Source organism: Biomphalaria glabrata, chromosome 3 (assembly GCF_947242115.1).
Source record: "Biomphalaria glabrata chromosome 3, xgBioGlab47.1, whole genome shotgun sequence".
Taxonomy (NCBI): domain Eukaryota; kingdom Metazoa; phylum Mollusca; class Gastropoda; family Planorbidae; genus Biomphalaria; species Biomphalaria glabrata.
Window position 1 is genome coordinate 50,742,656 of NC_074713.1, and position 20,698 is coordinate 50,763,353.

General features: G+C 37.6%; 1 protein-coding gene across 3 annotated transcripts in view; it reads right to left on the minus strand.

Moving 5' to 3' along the window:
• The window catches only part of LOC106060200 (leukocyte tyrosine kinase receptor-like), a 190,196-nt gene that overhangs the window by 11,373 nt on the left and 158,125 nt on the right, over nucleotides 1-20,698 (minus strand). For all 3 annotated transcript variants that reach the window (XM_056022529.1, XM_056022528.1, XM_056022527.1), the window contains 8 exons: nucleotides 10,816-11,007; nucleotides 9,701-9,816; nucleotides 8,431-8,621; nucleotides 7,923-8,020; nucleotides 5,024-5,180; nucleotides 2,374-2,527; nucleotides 1,355-1,471; nucleotides 640-736 (listed from right to left, as the gene is read on the minus strand). In XM_056022529.1, coding sequence (XP_055878504.1) covers nucleotides 640-736; nucleotides 1,355-1,471; nucleotides 2,374-2,527; nucleotides 5,024-5,180; nucleotides 7,923-8,020; nucleotides 8,431-8,621; nucleotides 9,701-9,816; nucleotides 10,816-11,007 — 1,122 coding nt within the window. The remainder of the gene's footprint in view (nucleotides 1-639; nucleotides 737-1,354; nucleotides 1,472-2,373; nucleotides 2,528-5,023; nucleotides 5,181-7,922; nucleotides 8,021-8,430; nucleotides 8,622-9,700; nucleotides 9,817-10,815; nucleotides 11,008-20,698) is intronic.

Below are 20,698 nucleotides of genomic sequence, written 5' to 3' on the forward strand. Positions count from 1 at the left end.
GTAGCAATAATAGGAAACTTCTCAAAGCTTCATTGCCTGCCTTTTTCTGCAATCATAGCTACATATTGCAAATCAGACATTTCTACATGGACAATTAAATGCCAAATGTCAGTCTGTAGCATGTTGAGATTTACATGACACTTTATGTCATCTTGTTATAACGACAAAGAATATGAGTTGCTAAACACTACATTTTTTGATGATGCTTCCCCCCAAAAAAATGTCTTACATAGGTAAAACTTAGTTTCTCTGGGAGACTTAATGCTTATAGGGCAGCAATATGTTAAGCTTGTCTGTCTCTTCAACCTACACTATAAAACAAGTGAGATGATCAAAACACCTATACAACAGCACATCAACTACCTATTAGAACAAAGTCAACTAAAAGTTGCATTCTTATCGCAAGTAAACCACGGGATCAGAATCACTCACCTAGTATACTAAGCCCCTGATGAATACAAATAGGCCTACAATTTCACTAACTTTAATTAAAATGAGATTCAAACATTTTATAAATAAATCCCAGCTCACAGTCTGCTGTTATAAAATGTAATATGTGTGTGTGTGTGTGTACACTACAACCTTATTTTTAAACATTCTATGCTTTTAAGAGAGACACCAATTTGTGACACACATTACCTGTTTGTTCTAGGACTGTGTCTGACACATTTCTAAATTTCTGACCACTTCCTCCTCCAGCTATTAAAAGTGCAACAGGTTTAGTGTCATTTACAATCTGCCAGAGGAAACATACAAATTCCATTAATATTTTAATTAGGAGCACAGGTTAATATTCATATGGAAGGCTGTTGACAAAGTGTACCATTTTTGGAATCCATGGTTTGGTCATTAGAATTTATTTATTTTTAAAACTGAAAGTACCTTGTATTTTTTTTTTAACAAAAAAAAAATATAGATGATCCTTATTGAGTGGGATAAAAATACATTTTAATAAAAGTAAAGTTCCCCTTTTAGACCTTGTGATCTATTAAGCTCATCTGTTTCTTTGGCCTACAGTTAACAAGCAGAGTGTTATGTGGCCAGCACAATGACCAACCTCCTTTACTATCCCCAACTAAAGTTAGGTACCCATTAGAGCTGGGTGGACTCGGGGGCGCCCTAAAAATCTCAAAATTCAAAACTCAGTCGTGACAGAGAGTCGAACCAGGTTTGGAAGCCAAGCACTTAACCATTCAGCCACCACGCCCCCATTTAAATATTCAAGACTAAATGAAATTCTTGATCCACAAGCTTTTCATCTGATAAAGTTTAACAAATTGCGAATAAAACAAAAACAAAACAAATATAAATCAACAGTGAAAACCTGAAATTTTGACATGCATATAGAATTTACCTTAAACACAATAGTGGCGCCACCTCCTCCAGGACCTCCCTTGCGCCAGTTGTCAGAGGCATCGGAACTGATGGTGCAGTAAGGTGGAAACATGAGTCCATCATCATTATTGTCAGTCTAAAAAAAACAAGAAACAATTCAGCATAAAACAAAAACAAAAACAAAAAACAACAGAAAAACTATAAACATGACATACATTATCGACTGGAACAAATAAAAACTAGATCTTGAAAGGTTGTCCATATTTAGCGTTTTTTCTGCTACTTCATCATGGTATCTGTTAGGACGTGGCTACTTCATTATGGTATCAGTTAGGATGTGGTTACTTCATCATGGTATCAGTTAGTATGTGGTTACTTCATCATGGTATCAGTTAGGATGTGGCTACTTTATCATTTTATCAGTTAGGATGTGGTTACTTCATCATGGTATCAGTTAGTATGTGGTTACTTCATTATGGTATCTGTTAGGATGTGGCTACTTTATCATGGTATCAGGATGTGGCTACTTCATCATGGTATCAGTTAGGATGTGGCTACTTCATCATGGTATCAGTTAGGATGTAGCTACTTCATCATGGTATCAGTTAGGATGTGACAACTTCATCATGGTATCAGTTAGCACGTGGCTACTTCATCATGGTATCAGGATGTGGCTACTTCATCAAGGTATCAGTTAGGACGTGGCTACTTCATCAAGGTATCAGTTAGGACGTGGCTACTTCATCATGGCATTAGTTGCCATGTGGATACTTCATCATGGTATCAGTTACCAAGTGGCTACTTCATCATAGTATTAGTTATGATTTGGCTACTTTAACTATCAGTTAGCATGTGGCAACTTTATAACAATATCCTGTTTACGACTATACTGTACTGGGAAAATGTCATCTGAATCATATATAATGTAAGTAATTAAGTCAAAGGTATATCTATAGGCTATAGTTCTTACCTAAATACATTACATTATTAGATTATGATCCTATCAGTAAGTCATGCATTAGGACTATATGCACCTACCGGACACTCGTCTTCTCCTGCTTGACCAATGACAAAATAAATGGCCTCTCCTTTTTCAAAGTAAAACTTTGTTTCCACCCGAGCACCAAGGGATTCTCTCTGTAGCCCGTGGTCATCATTCAGACGCCCACCTCTTGAGCCGAACGCTTCAATTCTGAAACATATCAAACAAAAGCTTCACAGACTCCCATCTGCTCGAATGAAATGGGTTAAAAAAAATAGTTAAGGCCTAAGAAACAGCGTTTACAATGGCTTGAAGTGATTGGAAATAGTTTGAGTTGTCTGAAACTAAGGAGCCGTCCTTTGTGCTGTCTGAAGATTGTAGATCTGGAATCTAGAGTCTAGTAGGGATCTGGAGCAAAACGAAGACTGTTGTTGGTCTGTATTTTCTGTATTGACTCTATATTAAGATTTAATGGGGAAATGACTAGATCTAGGATCTAGTAGAACTAAAACTATAGGCAAGTCTCTTTGTGTATTGAAGTAACTGTCTGTACATATAGAGAGAAGTAAAGTTCCCTTTCAGACCTTGTGGTCTATAGGGCAAATGATGTAAAGGTCATCTGATTCTGTGGCCTACGGTTAACGAGGGTGTCATGTGGCCAGCACAACGACCAACCTTTACTTTTCCCCAACTAATGTCAGAGGCGCCGCCCAAAATATCCCGAAATTAAAAATCCCAGTCTTCACCAGGATTTGAACCCGGGACCGCCGGTTCAGAAGCCAAGCGCTTTACCGCTTAGCTTCAGCGCCTCATTGTTAAATCATTTAATGAACACATATTGTCTTCTACGAGATGCCTTCCTTATATCTATTATCTATTACATTGAAGGTCGCTCTCTTGTTTAGGCTGAAAAACAACAACAAACAAACTAGATAAAAGCCCTATTGAAAATCCAATGTTATCACAACGATGTGATTTAAATAGTTGCAACCGATACTTTTGGTCTTCTGAAATCTATTGACTCAAAATTCGAAACTCTTTTATTGGAGATTTTCACTCAGAACCAAACAATGTCAATAATAACATTAAATGGTTAAAACAAAATAGCTTCAATGTTACTAACTAAAGAGAACCTAAAAACGGCAGAACTTGGATAATTTGATTCTCCAGTGCTAAATAGTACACAAAACTGTCTTTTAACTTTTATAAAAAATACTGGAAGAACTCCACATTTAAAGCGCTATTATCTCGATGCTGCAAAATTTATTTCCCTTTTCCATTTCAAACAAAATTCATTAATTACCACTAATTAATTAATTAATTGATTAAATTTTTTATTAATTCATGCTTCGTTAGGGACAATTAAATGAATTAATAATTGTGTAAAGTTTCAACTTGATCCAAGAATGGGAAGTGAGAGATATAACATGTTCAAAATTTGTACCAGACAGACAGAGAGAGTTGATTATTTGTCAACACATTTTCCAAACTCACAATTCAACTCTGCACTCTATCCAGAAGAAATGAAGAAACTAATAGTAAATAAAATAAATGAGAAATGGACAAGCTCTCATCCGAATCACAAGAAAGATGATGCTTTTTATAAGCTATCCCGACAAGATCAACGTCTAATCTTTCGACTCAGGACCGGACACAACAGAATGTGACAACACATGTACCGGAAGCTCAAAATTGGAACCAGTGAAATCTACCTTTGTGGAGTGTCACCAGAGAATGCCGACCACGTCCTCCAAAACTGCTCTCTCTACCAAGAGGCCTGTACAAGACACTGGTCCCAAAACATCCCAAATAGAAACAAAACTATATGGAGAGCTCCCTGATTTGGAAACCACTGCGCAGTTCATCTCATATATTGGTCTAGTCATCTGAACACTCTAACATAATGAATGAGAACAAAGAAGAAGAAAAACACATCTTCTATTCTGTACACCAGATACACCCTAAAGCTTGCTATTTATAAACTGGCCTCCATGTGTGAACACCTCCAATAATGTAAGCCGGCTGTTGTATACACATTACACTCTTGAAACAAAATGTATTAGGCAGTTTGTATCTCTACTAGAATAGTAGTTCTATGGGAGAATTTGTTCGTAGACATACTGCATGATCTGTTTGGACAAGCCAAGCTATTGGACTAGAGAGAGAAAATCCACCTACTTAACACAGTCGTCAATTCGTCATCCCAATAGCAACGCATGAATGTGAGACATGGAAGTCATCTGCCAAAATTGAGAAAAGACTAAATGTGTCTCAACAAAAATGCAAGACGGATTTAAGCAGTCAGTTACAAAGATGGGGTCTCAAACAAAGAAATCTTATGCCAAACTGGGACTCCACCACTTAATCAGGTTGTGAACATACGTCGCATGAGGCTTGCGGGTTTGCGGGGAATGTCGTCTGACAGAGTGAAGTACGCAAAAAACGCAAACAGTGCTGTCACATATACCTTGGCGCCACTTATATTTAACTTGAGAACCCCAGAGCAGTGGTCACCAGGTGGGAGGAGGCTTCAGACATTGCCAGTTACAGACTTTTATGGAAACAGCTTTCCGACCAATGCGTCGAACGGCGTGGGAGGATCTAAGTAATTAGGTTCTAATGTGTGAGTGTGAGCACGACTGTCCATCAGCGGCTGCCTACAGCCTTATTTGTGATGCAAACTTTCTTTATTATCTAGCTGCATACCTGTAAAACATGGATTCCGGAACGGTCCACATTTGAGCTCCACTGAAGTGACCATCTTCCACTACACGTACAAGATCTTCATGATCATACTCACGGTCACACATGTCTTGTGTTGGTCCTGTACTTCCAGTTTGACCACATGAACTTAGAGACAGCACTGACCAGTGGCAGAAAAAAATAAAACAAGCAAGACATAAGCAAGCAAAAAAAAAAACAACAACTTAATTACCACTAATTAATTAACTAATGGGTTAATTTTTTTTGGATTGATTCATATTTTACTAGAAACAATAAACAATTGTGCAAAGTTTCAACTTGATACGAGAATTGGAAGTGGGAGAAATGACAGACAGACAAATAACTGTATACAAATACTTAAAACAAATAAACCTTTTAAGGGAGAGGACTGCATATTTACAGTCATATATCTCATATACTTTAAGATTAATCTCCATTTTCTACATAAAAAATTTAATAATTACCACTAATTAATTAATTGATTAATGTTTTGATTGATTCCTGTTTTGTTAGGGACAATTACACATTCTGCAAAGTTTCATTTTGATACGAGAATGGGAAGTGGGAGAAAGAACGAGTACAGAATTAATACCAGACAGACAGACAGACAGACAGACAGACGGAGTGAGTTGATGTAAGATTTTAAAAGGATGATACACCAAAAGATAAGATGATTTATGAATAAGATGATAAAATCACGTAACCATTTCTAGGCTAAATTTTGTACTACAATGCCAATTAAATATTATTTTAAATATATGCCTTTCTATACGAATAAAACTATTAAAATTGTGACTTATCTTCGTATCTTATCTTATATAATACAGACGTTACTTCAAAAAAGAAGATGATTACGTCCTACGCGTGATGCATTTATTCCGGCTGGCGTGTGTGTGTGCGTGTGTGTGTATGTATGTGGGTGGGTGGGTGAGGCTTGGAAAGGGGGTGAGAAACAAGGATTAACACATTCCAGGCATAGAGTCTTATCTTATCTTATCTTATCTTACATAATACAGACGTTACTTCAAAAAAAGAAGATGATTTCGTACTAAGCGTATCCCTAGGTCAATCTAGCTATGCATGTTAATCAACGACTGAAACTCTGCCAAGTCATTGGTTTTCCTGGCTGACTCAGGCAACCCATTCCATGCTCTAATAGCACTAGGGAAGAAGGAGTACTTGTACAGATTTTTACTGCAAATACTGATTACATCAGCAAAAAAGGGCAGCAAAGATTACGATTACTAAGAAAACTGTCCTCGTTTAATGTTAGCGCAAAGGCCTTGGCTATGTTTTATCACGCTCATATCTGCAATATTTTAAGTTTCAATATCACTGCCTGGTATGGCAATTTGAGCATTAAAAATAAAAATAAACTTTATAGAATCCTAAATGCTGCTGGTAAAATCATTGGCAAAAAACAAACCCCATTTGGGCAGTTGTTTGATACAAACATCTATAAAAAAGCTAACAAGATCCTCGAAATAAAGAATCACCCTTTGTGTCAGGATTTTGTGATTTTGCCATCACAAAAGAGATACAAGACACCGATAGCAAAGACAAACAAACACAAACACTCTTTTGTTCCGCTGGCAATCAAATCATTAAATAAGAACAATCTGGTATAAACTTTGTCACATGTAAATTATGAGTGAGTCTGGTGTGAATGTACACTTTGGTTTCTTATACTTATGATGTTTTTTTGTTTGGTGTAATGCACAAATTGTAAGACAAATTTCCATACGGACAATAAAGATTTTTATTATTATTATTATTATTTGAATGGAAGGTAAGAGATGTGTTTAGTTAATACAAGAAAAAATTTAGGAGGAAAACGTAAAATGTAATGAAATAAAAACGCTGTTATGAAAATCTCAAAGCGATGAAAGGGACAGCACCCACCGTGTGAGACCTCCTTAAAGAGGAAACAGATCAGAGAGAAGTGGATTATAAGAAAACTTATGGAACACAAGAAGACGAGAGAAGTTAATTTACGTAGGTATATTTGGTCCCAGCGTAAAAAGTAGAAGGCCAATCTCTTTTAGAATAAATCAAACAAAGGGAAATGTTGCCCATGTCTTAAAGAGGCTATGTTATGCTCACTACAATGAATATGCTCTTATTTTTCTAAATGTTGACAAGTGCCAATTTTGATTTTCTGACCAAGTAAGCAGAAAACCTGATCACTTATCAGATTCGAACCCAAGTAGTTACTTGATCACTTCGATACATAAAATTAAAGCTAATCTATCTTGTTCTAAATTACAGATGTTCATTCAAAACAGAAGAGAGCTATGTCCACCAAGTGCACCAAGTATTCATGCATTAATCTAGTAGTGAATGTTAATTAGAGACTTAACCTCAACTAAGACATTGCTATTCCTGGCTGATTCAGGCAACTCGTTCAGGCAATCCTCTAATGGCTCTAGGGAAGAATGAGCCTTTGTACTGTTCACATTCTCCCTAACTTATGGAAAAGGAAATGTGCCTTTATTATTGTGTATTTCTGAGTATTTTATTAGGTTAGTTCAGTGTTTTATTTACTATTGCAAGGTGCTATTTCATGTCTTTTCTAGTTTATTTATGTTTTCTAGAGTTCATGGGACCCAAAAAGAGGACGCATATCCTATTATTGGCCTAACCAAAGTGAAATAGTATTTTAGTTTTATGTTCTTGTTTGATTTGTAAATAATTATTTTCAGATGAATGTATAGATATAGATTATTACTTGATTGTGAATGTAGGACATTTTATAGTTCACATATGATTCAATTTGGACGGGATTTATATCCTAGTAAATTAAACTAAAATCATATAGCATATAAGATCCCGTGGTTCCCACTTTTGAGTTAATCCCAGACTGGTAGATGTAGAGACCTACCTGTATGAAAACAATCTGGACTCATCGCTACCTGGTAGAGAGCAACCTGACCGTAGTCATTAGCGTTTGTGAAGTAGGTCTTAAACTGGAGCATAAAACTGTCATCCCAGAATTAAAATAAATATTTAAAATTAAATTCAAGAAAACAATTAGAAAAAAAAACAAACACATTTTTAAAAGTAAAAAAAAAATAAATCACAAAGTAAATTTTCAAAATCAAACACAGACAAATATAACACACGTTCTGTCACGCTTGACTTCTAATTGTGTCTTTAAGCAAAGGCCTAAATAGACAACACTAACTATTTGGTTAATTTTTGATTGATTCGTGTGTTGTATTCGATAATAAAAACTTGTTCAAGTTTCAACCATATCCGAGACTAGAAAGTGTGAGAAGTAACGTGTTCAAAATTTGAATGAGACAGACAGACAGACAGACGGACAGACAGACAGAATAGAGAGTTTAATTACACCACTAAACAAAATAAACACACACGTAAAGACGAACCTGATATTGGTCAACTTTAAAGGTAGGCTGACCACTACTTTTTGAAAGATGTTTCCAGAAGCAGCCAATGGATTATCAGGACTCTTCCACAAGAGAACAGGTTTAGTTTTGACTCCGTTCTTTAATTGAATTAGTTCCAGTTTGAGAACCGCGCTTTTGAGATCATCATCGATAAGGTACCAGAACCCGATCTGAGGGTATTTAGAAGTATGTTTACCAAAAGTGAAACTAAAAATTTATGATAACAGTACTCTAAAAAACAGTAGTCGGGCATTTGCGCAATGTGTAATACATAAGAAAGCTATACATTACTGTACTATAAACATTAAGTGTCCCAAAGAAACTAAGTTATAGGCCTACAAGTATAAGACATTTTTTTGGAAGCGTCATAAAAAATTGTCGTGTTTTGCCACTCTTATTCTTTGTCGTAATGACAAGATGACATAAAGCTTCATGTAAATCTCAACATACTAAAGATAGACATTTGGCATTTAATTGTCCGAGTAGAAATGTCTGATTTGCGATCAAACAGAAGTGTAGCTATAATTGCGTAAAAAGGCAGACAATGAGACTTTGAGAAGTTTCCCATTATGTTAACTTAGGAACACAGTGTCTAGAATGTAGATACATTTTCAATTCTAAAATTGCCATTATCAGCCACTTTTAGATAGATAACAAAGACGTTTCAAATATTTTAAATGTTAAGAGAAAAAACTTTTTTTAAATTTTATATTTTTATATTACTTCTTTCAATTTGTTAGATTTAAAAAATAAAGAAGTAAACACCATAGTTAACATTTATTTTTGGTTTCTTTTTATTTTTTTTTTAATGTAAAGTCAATTGTTTTAAATCTCCCTAATAAGTAACATCTGTATTATATAAGATAAGATAAGATATAAATTGGAGAAGATGAAATCTAAACAATAAACACTTTTACCGCCTTTACTTTCAAAGGCTAAATTTGAAAGAGACAATTAATTATCCGAAATATTAATCTCACTACACATTCGTAAACAGAAGAAGATTAATTATAAGTAACTAATTATTTTAACAATTAAGGCGTGAATAAACAACAATATTTATCGAAAAAAAAGAGTTGAATGTTGTTCCTCTTTGACCCCTATCCGTATGTGGGGCGTAGATGATCTTAAAGAAAAGTTCATAAAACCACTTCATAGTTCATTGGTTTGGGATACGACTAAACAATCTTCATTTCGGTACGAAAACTGACACTCATACTCTTTATTGACTTTTTTCACGATTACCAACCTGGCAATGTCGACTTATGTAATTTGGCTCAAAACTGACACTCCTTAATATGGCTTCACTTAGCCGCCATTTTCGGCGCAGTTGTACTTGGAGATAACTTTTGCTGTCCCAAGTTTCTGTTTTAAAGAAAGAGACAGTTGATAGTGTGAACTTTATTGTGGAATACACACGAAAGCACACGAAATATACACCGAAACAACAACGAATATCTCAAGTATAAAATAAGCATAAGCACATATTTTTTTAAATTTTGATTACAAGGAAGAATAAGACTAGACTGCACTGACTGAGACGTCTAGAGGTTAAAACATCAATTGTCGAAATTCACAAAAGTATCAAAGGCAGTATTTTAGACAAATTACTATGGTCAGTTTTCTAGCTAGGTTGCCTCCCTTGTTAGCTGTGATATTGACTTACAAAATGCACTTCAGCGCATAGTTTTGACCACCCAGTATTACATGATGGAATGCTTATTTAAGAAACTTAGAGCATGGAATGTGTTGTCTGAGCTAGCCAGGAAAACCAATGACTTGGCAGAATTAAAGTCATTGGTCATCATGCATGACTAGATGCATGACGCGTAGGACGTAATCATCTTCTTTTTTGAAGTAACGTCTGTATTTTATATATTTTATAAAATAAGAATCCTTAAGAAATTTTGTGACTTTTCGGGCTATCGTTTTAATTTCTTCGGATATCCTTGGACGTCTTTCGATGTGTTTAGAGTATAGACTTCTTGGGGTGTTCCTGGACTCATTGGAGTTTCTTTAATTTTTATTCGGATTTCTCCTCCGTATATTTTTGACTCCTACGGATGTCTTTTGATTATTATTATTATAGCTTTTACATAGCGCTACTTTCATGCATATAGCATGCTCAGAGCGCTTTTGGTCCAATCTCATTTGTGGACCAGTGGGGGGGGGGGGGGGGGGAGGCGTATCTAGGAGTTGGTTTTCCGTGCCGCCTTTAGGCGCTCAGTAAACACAACTCTGCCCGAGTCGGGTGTCGAACTTCGAGCCCCCTTCTAGGGCGCACTTGGCCTCTCGACCACGCTTCCCAAAGATTACTTGGAATACCATTAGACTTTACTTAAAGTTAGTCTGCCAAGTACTTACCAATAGTTGTCAAGGACTTATTACTCTGAATGACGTGCAACCTGTTGAAGACCTCCATTTGGATATCGCCCTTGGTCTTTTCCCACAGAAAGTCACTGTCTTGCTTTGATTGGACGTTATACCACAGGCAGCGGCCCGACGGGAAGTCGCACTCATCCAGATCTTTCATCGCGCCCTCTGGCGGGACGTTGTCTATAGAGACAAAGAAGCAGACGTCTTAATGTCAAACACACAGAAATCAAAAATAATGTTCTAATGCAACACGATAAGAACTCAGAATATTCCAAGGGCCAGCAATTATTTTAAACAATAACCAAAGTAAGTACGTAAGATGGCTGCGGCGTTCTTAGCAAATATAAGTTTTTGGAAGCCGGGACATTGTATTACACTTAGGCTACTCCGGCTGCGGCGTTCTTAGCAAATAGAAAGGTGGAGTTTTTGGAATCTGGGACATTGAATTCAACTTTAGGCTACTCCGGCTGCGGCGTTCTTAGCAAATAGAAAGGTGGAGTTTTTGGAAGCCGGGACATTGTAATACACTTAGGCTACTCCGGCTGCGGCGTTCTTAGCAAATAGAAAGGTGGAGCTTTTGGAAGCCGGGACATTGTATTACACTTAGGCTACTCCGGCTGCGGCGTTCTTAGCAAATAGAAAGGTGGAGTTTTTGGAAGCCGGGACATTGTATTACACTTAGGCAACTCCATAAGGTATGAATCCCATTTGACGCCCCTGCATGTGTCCCCCCCCCCCCCCCACTAGCACAAGTTATATACTAAATAAAACAATCATTAAATGATTTTCGAATTATTGTGAAATTTCTTTTACTCTTTGAGGTGTCGTGTGAGGTGTCGTGTGAGGTGTCGTGTGAGGTGTCGTGTGAGGTGTCGTGTGAGGTGTCGTGTGAGGTGTCGTGTGAGGTGTCGTGTGAGGTGTCGTGTGAGGTGTCGTGTGAGGTGTCGTGTGAGGTGTCGTGTGAGGTGTCGTGTGAGGTGTCGTGTGACCAAGAGAAAGAAATGGAATAGCTCAATATTTCCCAGTTTGAAACAGAAATTACAGTTTGTTTCGTTATTTTATTCTGCAAGGCAAACTGCTAATAAAAGGAAGTGAGACTTTTTATAAAGTCACGTGCTATATGTGTGCTAGACATTTGAGACGAGTTAAAAAAAACATCCTGGTCAGTTTAGACTTAGTCTTACATTCACATTTAATCGTGGAACTAGAAAAGTGAAGAAAGAAATTCTCTTAGGACTTATATGTTGTTTTTTTTTAATCTTGTGGCGGTCGTAAGGGGAGAAAATTTAATTAACTGAGTTACATAAATTATACTAGTGGTTTACGTCCCCTGGTCGAAGACTACATTTTACCAACACATGAATGAAAGAAAAGACATTCAGAAAAAAGGGTTACTACAGCGACTGGACACCATGATGACTTGCTAACTAATGTAAAAACACTCTATGGCCATATTACAAGGTCTTCGGGGTTCGCAAAAACCTCCCTTCAGGGAACAGTACCAGGAAAAAAAAAAGGAGAGGAAGACAGAGAAAGCGATGGGAAGACAACATAAAAGAATGGATGGACCTATTCAACGTTCCATGATTCAACCATCAATTTCAGATGTGACCACATTTCAACAATTACAGAATCAACAATTAATGGTATTGATATCATAAGAAACAAGAGTCTGTTTTCTATTTGAGGCACACAATCAAATTCAAGCAAATTCAGGAGGCAGAGGGAGGGAAACTGTACTTTAAAAACGAAAGACAGCAGACGATAAATGGGGCTCATGGGATAGCGTCACGTGTCCTGGTGTTTGCTGGGATTTTGAATTTTGTGATTTTTGATTAGCAAATGCCAATCTAAGTTAGTAAGTTTTCTTGCTTTTGTAAAATGACTTTTAACCTCAAATAAACATTTGATGATTACCAATTTACAAGTGAATAGTGCAATTATGAATAAAAAGGTTTGCCAGCTTGTAAGCATGCCAGTGAACTGTATAGTTCTAACATCATAGCCAATTTCTAGAGATGCTTGGAAAACAAAACAAAAAGAAAATCTGGCCATAAACACTTTTAGAGAATCTCCAATAGACTAAGCGTAAATTTTATAGACTATGCTTAATGACATACAACATGAGACTCAGGGCCGGCCATAACCATAGCGAAGCCCTATTCACTTTAAAGAAAGAAAGAAAAGATTCGCAATAAAGATCAAACAGCGAACAACCGACTGAGCCCAGCATAGTTATCATATTTCTATTTGCTTCTAAGATCTTTAATTCAAGAGAGATAACCCTCTTACCCTTTCCACTTCATTTATTGTAGCGTTGATCAAGAGTCACGAGTTACATCCCCGTCTGCCAGAGCTCTTTCATTTTGTGACACTTAATTCGTTTACCAGACGTGAGCATTGAGTGTGACACTCGAGAGATCCACAAATTACAGATGGCCGAACAGATTGATCAAGACCAAATTGAGCGTAAATAATTGAAAAAAAAAGTATTTTTAAATGTGAATTTTTTTTTTTTTTTTTTTTTTTTTTTTTTTTGTAAATTGCGTTAAGCAGATTAAAATAACGCAACGTGATTGTGTACCGAAAGGAAATAAAATAAGAAATATCGATAATCGAATTTTGTTCCTTTCATCTGTTGCCTTGTCTTGAGGTCTGCAATAATGTGTAATGACGTGTTTTGTATTGTAAGTTGTAGATAAGAGGCTAAATCTGGACAATGCGATAAGCAGGGCAAATAACTCAATACATTTTAATACTGGTTACTTCCCCTGTGCTAAATGTTTGCCAGATTTTTAAAGATTATATTGGTATAGGCTTATTAATACAATTAATTATAAGTTTTGGATGTTCCATCAGAAATGGGGACTATTAAATCCAAGGCTCCTAGACAAGACTTTCAGCAGGACAGCAGGGGATGGTTGTGGTAGAAATTTGGGCATTTCGAAGCCCCAACTACACAACCAGGCAGCCATCTTTAAAAAAAATATATGTTGTTCTTTGTTATTGACAATTAACATTGAAAGTTTGTAAACGTTTTCAAAAACAATACCGAAAGAATTAAAACGTTTCAAATTTGATACATGTAGTAAGGAGTTATGATAAATCAGTTTATAGTAAAGAGATAAATGAAATCAAAGTTTTTAGTAAAGAGATAAATGGAATCAAAGTTTATAGTAAAGATATAAATGGAATCAAAGTTTATAGTAAAAAGATAAATGGAATCAAAGCTTACAATATAGAGATAAATGGAATCAAAGTTTATAGTTAAGAGATACATGGAATCAAAGTTTATAGTTAAGAGATAAATGGAATCAAAGTTAACAGTAAAGAGATAAATGGAATAAAAGTTTATAGTAAAGACATGGAATCAAAGTTTATAGTTAAGAGATAAATGGAATCAAAGTTAACAGTAAAGAGATAAATGGAATAAAAGTTTATAGTAAAGACATGGAATCAAAGTTTATAGTAAAGAGATAAACGGAATCAAAGTTTATAGTAATGACATAAATGGAATCAAAGTTTACAGTAATGAGATAAATGGAATCAAAGTTTATAGTAAAGAGATAAGGGGAATCCAAATTTACAGTAAAGAGATAAATTGATATAAAGTTTATAGTAAAGCTTTGGCTGTGTGTGTGCGTATATGTGTGCGTGAATGTTGTTCATGTTTGCATTTATATTGTTACGAATCTCACTATCCAGGCTCTCTGCAAACTGCACGATACACCACCAACTTAAAGAACTTGACAACTCAGGGCTCCAAAGTAACGTAACAGTTTAATAGTGGAATAAATAACAGCCAATACTGCACAATTGGCAGCACGTAACACAAGACTGTACAAATATCTCTCCGATAACACCTTTCCGCCGTATCAACTCTTGCACTGGCCTCTCCATCTCGTTCCGGGCTTGCACTGGATTCAACAGTTCAGGACTGACTTCACACACTAGGCTCGTTGTGTCGGACTCGATCACAGACCAAGATCAAGACGCCGTTCGTCTCAACTGTACTTGATAGTACTCCGCACTGAACCGTCGTAATGCTCCGTACAGAACCACACCGCTGAACTGTGCTGTAGTCGACCGGACTGTAGTGAACCGGGCTCTGAACCCCTGCCGTGAACCTCCTTTCTGAACCGTCTTGACTGCGACACCTCCGCTCTTATATAGGGTCCCTACTGGCCTTCTCGAACCGGACAGAACGCCGCTCGACGTTTCTAGGTGGTCAGATGACTACAACTCTCGTGACGCTCCTGAGCTCTGTTCACGACGGCGATCCTTCCCGAACTGTCCTGTTGACACTCGACTCGTCTGACCGTCGTAGCTCGTCACGGTTGACCGCTCGTCTAGCGCTGGCCTGGGGCGATTTGCGTCGGCTGACTACAATCACACCACTACCCCCATCTGTGCCACCACCAGGTTTATAACAATATTGTAATTGTTATATTTGTAACGCTGAGGTAAATAATTGTAGCTAAACTGAATGTCCATATGTTGGGACCAGTAAAATTATCTTATCTTATCTGATCTTATCTTATGATACAGAGATGAAGTAAATTAAAGTTTCTACTAAAGGGGAGGCGCGTTGGCTGAGTGGTAAAGCGCTTGGCTTCCGAACGATGGTTCAAATCCTGGTGAGGACTGGGATTTTTTTAATATCGGGATCTTTACGGCGCCTCTGAGTCCACCCAGCTCTAATGGGTACCTGACATTAGTTGAGGAAAAGTAAAATCGTGTTGGCCACATGACACCCTCGTTAGCTGTGGACCTTGAAAACATATGACCTTTACATCATTTGCCCTATAGATCTTAAGGCCTGAATGGAAACTTTCTAGTTTATGGTGAGGAGCTATGATAAATCAAATAGTTATTGTAAGGAGTTAAAAAATATGCAAACTAAACATTGACCCCCCCCTCCCATTTACCATTCTATTGAAGAAAAGAAAGAGTTAATTATTTCAGATTATATAGACCGAAACGTCCGGCAACTCCCTTATCTACTTCATTATTCCACTCTGCTCACCGATGAATTGATTGGGTTCCCTCCCTTGGTATTGGATTGTCTCCAGACCAAAAAAAAATGTTTTTCTCCTCTCCAAGTGACACTTCCGACCCCCACACACTTCCACACACTTTCACACACTCCCACACACATTCACATTAAGACACTTTTTGGCTAAAAAAAAAAGAACAAATTTCTCACCCCCCCCCCCCAACCAGAACAACAGAAGATTAAATTTTAGATTCGATTTTTAGAGGCCCACGAAAGGGGAAAATTTAGATTCTAGTTGTGTGGTCTGTCCGTCCGTCCCGTTTAAATCATAGAAACTAGAAAATGAGAATGAAAATTTGATTTCATGATATTTTAGATGCTGCAAAAAAATGTGATGCAATGGATATTTTGTGTTCATCCAATGCGAACAGTTTAATTTTTTTAATTAAATATGCAAGTAGATTTTATTTCATACAAATACCAACATGTTTATATATATATATATATATACAGGGCCGGTCTTAGGCCACTGCAACCTATGCGATCACAGTGCGCCCCGCGCTAATTCTGTGTGTAATTATTAATTGCAAATTATATACGAAAAATTTGCTGCACTAATTAAAATCTCCTGAAAAATCATCAAAATCTCATGAAAAATAGACAAAATTATCATTTGTGTGTGCCATTCATTATTGAAAACGCCATTCCTACGCGCGTTAAAAAAAAAAGGCAATGTCAGCTTTCATGTCATAAAATGTAATGATTGGACAAATTTTCCCCATAACCGTATTTGCTTTTATAGTCATTGGCATAAAAATTTGCCATAGGTAGCAAGATTCGTAAAGTAAAGTTAACTTGATCGCAATTTTGTACTTAGAAAAGAATGAATAAAATTCAAAGCCGAATTTATTTTCTAATACAAAATCTTAATTTTCACTTACTATCCTTATTCTCACCCAGACTAGACCCCGCGCAATCAGTTTCGCATAGGGCCCCGCAATTGCTAGGACCGGCCCTATATATATATATATATATATATATATATATATATATATATATATATATATATATTTATATATATATATATATATATATATATATATATATATATATATATATATATATATATATATATATATATATATAGATAGATAGATAGATAGATAGATAGTCAGTTTGGAGAATCAAAGAGACATGGGGAAAAGAAAGAGAGAAAGACAAGTGACCACTTGACACGTGACAACTAACAGGAAGTCATTCTAAGATGTGTGTATGTGTATCGAGGTCTGGTTCTAATTCCAACAGATATTTTTTTCCCTTCATCCCAAACACATGGAATTGAAAGGGACCGTGGCGCCTCGTCAAGGAAGCCTCTAGGGAGGTCGCGGCCAAGAGGGTCAGAAAAACAAAAGGGATGTCAAGATGTCAAGGCGAAGACATTTACTAATGGCTACCAAGTCAGAGCAGTGACGTAATGTGTTTGGGGAGGGGAAGAATGTGTGTGTGGGGGGGGGGGAGAGGGGCGGTGTCTTTTTGTGCAGTGACTTTATATGTTTGGGGGGGGGCGGTGTCGCCTTTTGCAGTGACTTTGTGTGGTGGGGGACAGTTTGGAGAGGTGGTGGTGTCTTGTTCAGCAGTGGGTTATGATAAACCGATTCCTCTATGTACAAGAACGGAGATTGAAACAACAATTGATGATTTTGTTTTCGAATTCCAAACAAATGGATGAATTAACTCTCTAAAACTCAAATACCGTTTTGATTGGCGGTGCTCGTACCTGAACAGTTCCGCCGGACTCAAAATCTGAGCCACACGTGAAGGTCAGGAGTTCGACTGATTATCAGAGGCTATTTGAGACGCATGCCATTAGGAAGCATTTTATAGGTAGTGGAGTGCTTACATCCATTACCACTTCCGGCAATGACAACCTCACTAACAGGAGAAGGGGCAAGTAACTGGGCCTTAACCAGCCATGGCTGGCTACCCGCCTAGGAGAAAGAAAACCTCTGTTGCCTCGCAGCTATACCCGATCATGGGAAAGGCTTCGGGAGTCAACCCTGGGGAAAAATCAGGATACTGGCGACCCTAAGGCATTTTGCAGCACCCAGTGCTACACCCTGGCAGAACCAGCGACGCCGTTGACCCCAAACTGTATCGGCACTGCAGTTCCTTTGGATACATCAGCTGCGTGGAGAGGGGGAACTGATGTGTGGGCGACATCGTTCCGACCACAGCTTATGCCCAGGCATTCATCTCATGTCTATGAGATGATCCATAGTCGCTTCGCAACCATAGATAGATAGATAGCTCGCACCTAGTTGTTGAGCTCGTGTGCTTTATTAAATTTTTCTAAATCTAATATCGTTTACAAAAAAACGAATCACGCAAAAGGCAGATTACATGTGAACATGAATAGACTTGAACAGTGATGTCCAACCTACAACCCTTGGGCCATATCTGGCCCGTGAAGCGGTGCTATCCAGTACCCACAAGCTTCTGCCTGCTGTATTTACCGAAGCGGCAGAGACACAGGTCTATCGAGACCAACAGTTATGGTAGGCCTCAACACTGATCTGTGACGTCGCAACCTGTAGTCAGTGGAGACCTATAGCTGGTTGCCACATCGTCTCCACTTGCCCACGTTACAGGTCAGTGTTCAGGCCTTCTTTGAAGATAGGTATTTGGTCCTATTAGACTGGTCTATTTTTAGCGTGGACTGGCTGCACTAGAAAACTTTCTTTTGTTATGCATGTGTATGTGTGAGTTGGTGTTTGATGGGAGGTGGAGGTGAGCTTGCATAAATTTTGCATCTGTTCAACAGATTCTTCTCAAAAACCTATTTACTTCCTTTCTCTGAACTTTCTTTTCTCCCAATTACTCACCCACCTCCCCCCCCCCGCCCTTCACTCACTCAGAGACGAGGAATCTATATCTTGCATCGTAGACCAGTCCGGCCACATGTTGGAAATTAAAAATCCTCGGACTCTATAATCTGGTTTGGGCTGGCATCAAGTGGGTGACGTCACAGAGTGGTCTCAGAAAGTAAACCTTTTTTTTTTCTTCTTTTAAGAATAATTTTGTTTCATGTTGATTGCGACAGCACAAAGGGAATCTGGAGGGCAGTGAGTGAGTGTGTGTGTGTGTGTGTGTGTGTGTGTGAGAGAGAGAGAACGAGTGATAAGAGAGTGAATGAAATAAAGAAAGAAAAAGTGTGAGTGTGATAGAGGAATTTTACAGATAGAAGAGTGAAAGAGTGAACAAGCAAGAAAGAGAGAGTAAAGAGAGGGAGGAAGCAAGAGAATGAATATAGATCTAGGATAAATATAAGAGAGAGAGAGAGAGAGAGAGAGCTAGTAAACAAGAGAAGGAGATAAGAGAGAGAGAGAGAGAGAGTGAAGGAGGAAGCATTAGAAAGAGGAAGCTAGACGGAGACAGTTTTTGTTTTGGGGGTTTTCTCCCACAAAACATGACTTCATTTTGCCAAAAACATTAAAAAAAACTACCTAAGAACTTGTCTCTGGCGGATTCAACGCCTCTGCCGAAATCGTCCAGACCAGCCAGCCCCCAAACGTCTGTCACGACTTTCATTTTCTTTCCCAAAATAACCTCACAGGCTTGACCGACTAGCATTCCCGGCCATAAGTTTTATCTAGAAGCAATTATCATGCCTGGCTTGCTAGGTCCATCTTCCATGTAACTTCATTTCCCGAAATGACTTCTCTCCCTTATCTCGGTCCCCGGGAAAACTTTTTTTTTATATCTCATTGCTGTATTTACCAGTCTACTGCGCATGCCCTGCTGCGCATACCCCGTTGCGCATGCTCATTTTATTGCCGGATGTTAACTCAGAAGTTACAGTTTTCACAAACACGCGATTGTACACACAGATGACGTAGAGCACACAAATCGTTTAAATCAACACATTTGTGACTTTTGTCATTACTGATGTTCAAACGTTTCCCGCCAAATAAGAAAAAAAAATACTCGTACCAACTTCCCTAGTTTAAACATTATTAGATTTGATATTTTTAAAAACCACGGAGTTCCGAAATTAGAATTCTGCCCAAATGAGGCAACAATACTGAATACTAAAGTAAATTATCACACAAGTGTTCTCAACCAAAGAAAACATTTCCAAAATATATAAAAATAATAATCTGTATTATCCATAATGATATTTGTCTTACAATTTGTGCATTATACCAAACAAAACATTACAATTATAGAAAACCAAAATATACATTGACACCAGACTCAGTCATAATTAACATGCGAAAAGTTCACATCAGATGGTTTCTATTTAATGATTTGATTGCCAGGGGAACAAAAGAGTGTTTGTGTCAATTGTCTTTGCTATCGGTGTCTTGTATCTCTTTTGTGATGGTAAAATCATAAGAGAAGAAGACGCAGAGATAAAGCCTAGTTCTCACACAATTAAGTTGTAAAGTTTCCCATTCAGACCTTGCGATCTATGTGGAAGATGATGTTAAGGTCATCTGTTTCTATGGCCAACGGTTAACGAGCAGGGTGTCATTTGACCAGTACAACGATCAACCGCCTTTACTTTCACCAACTAGAGTCAGGTACCCATTAGAGTTAGGTGGACTCAGGGGCGCCCTAAAAATCCCGAAATTTAAAATCCCAGTCTTCATCGAGATTCGAACCCAGGACCCCAGGTTCAGAAGCTGAGCGCTTAACCACTCAGCCACCGCGCCCCCAGTTGCGACACAAGCTCATTCTAAAGTTGGAAATGTTTTTGTTTGCGCAGTAACTGGAACAATCTCCCCACTATTCATGGTCCATTAACAATTCCGAATTTTTTATTTTTTTTGCACGATCTTTCATGGTTCTCAGCAATGTTTGTTAGCTGCGAAC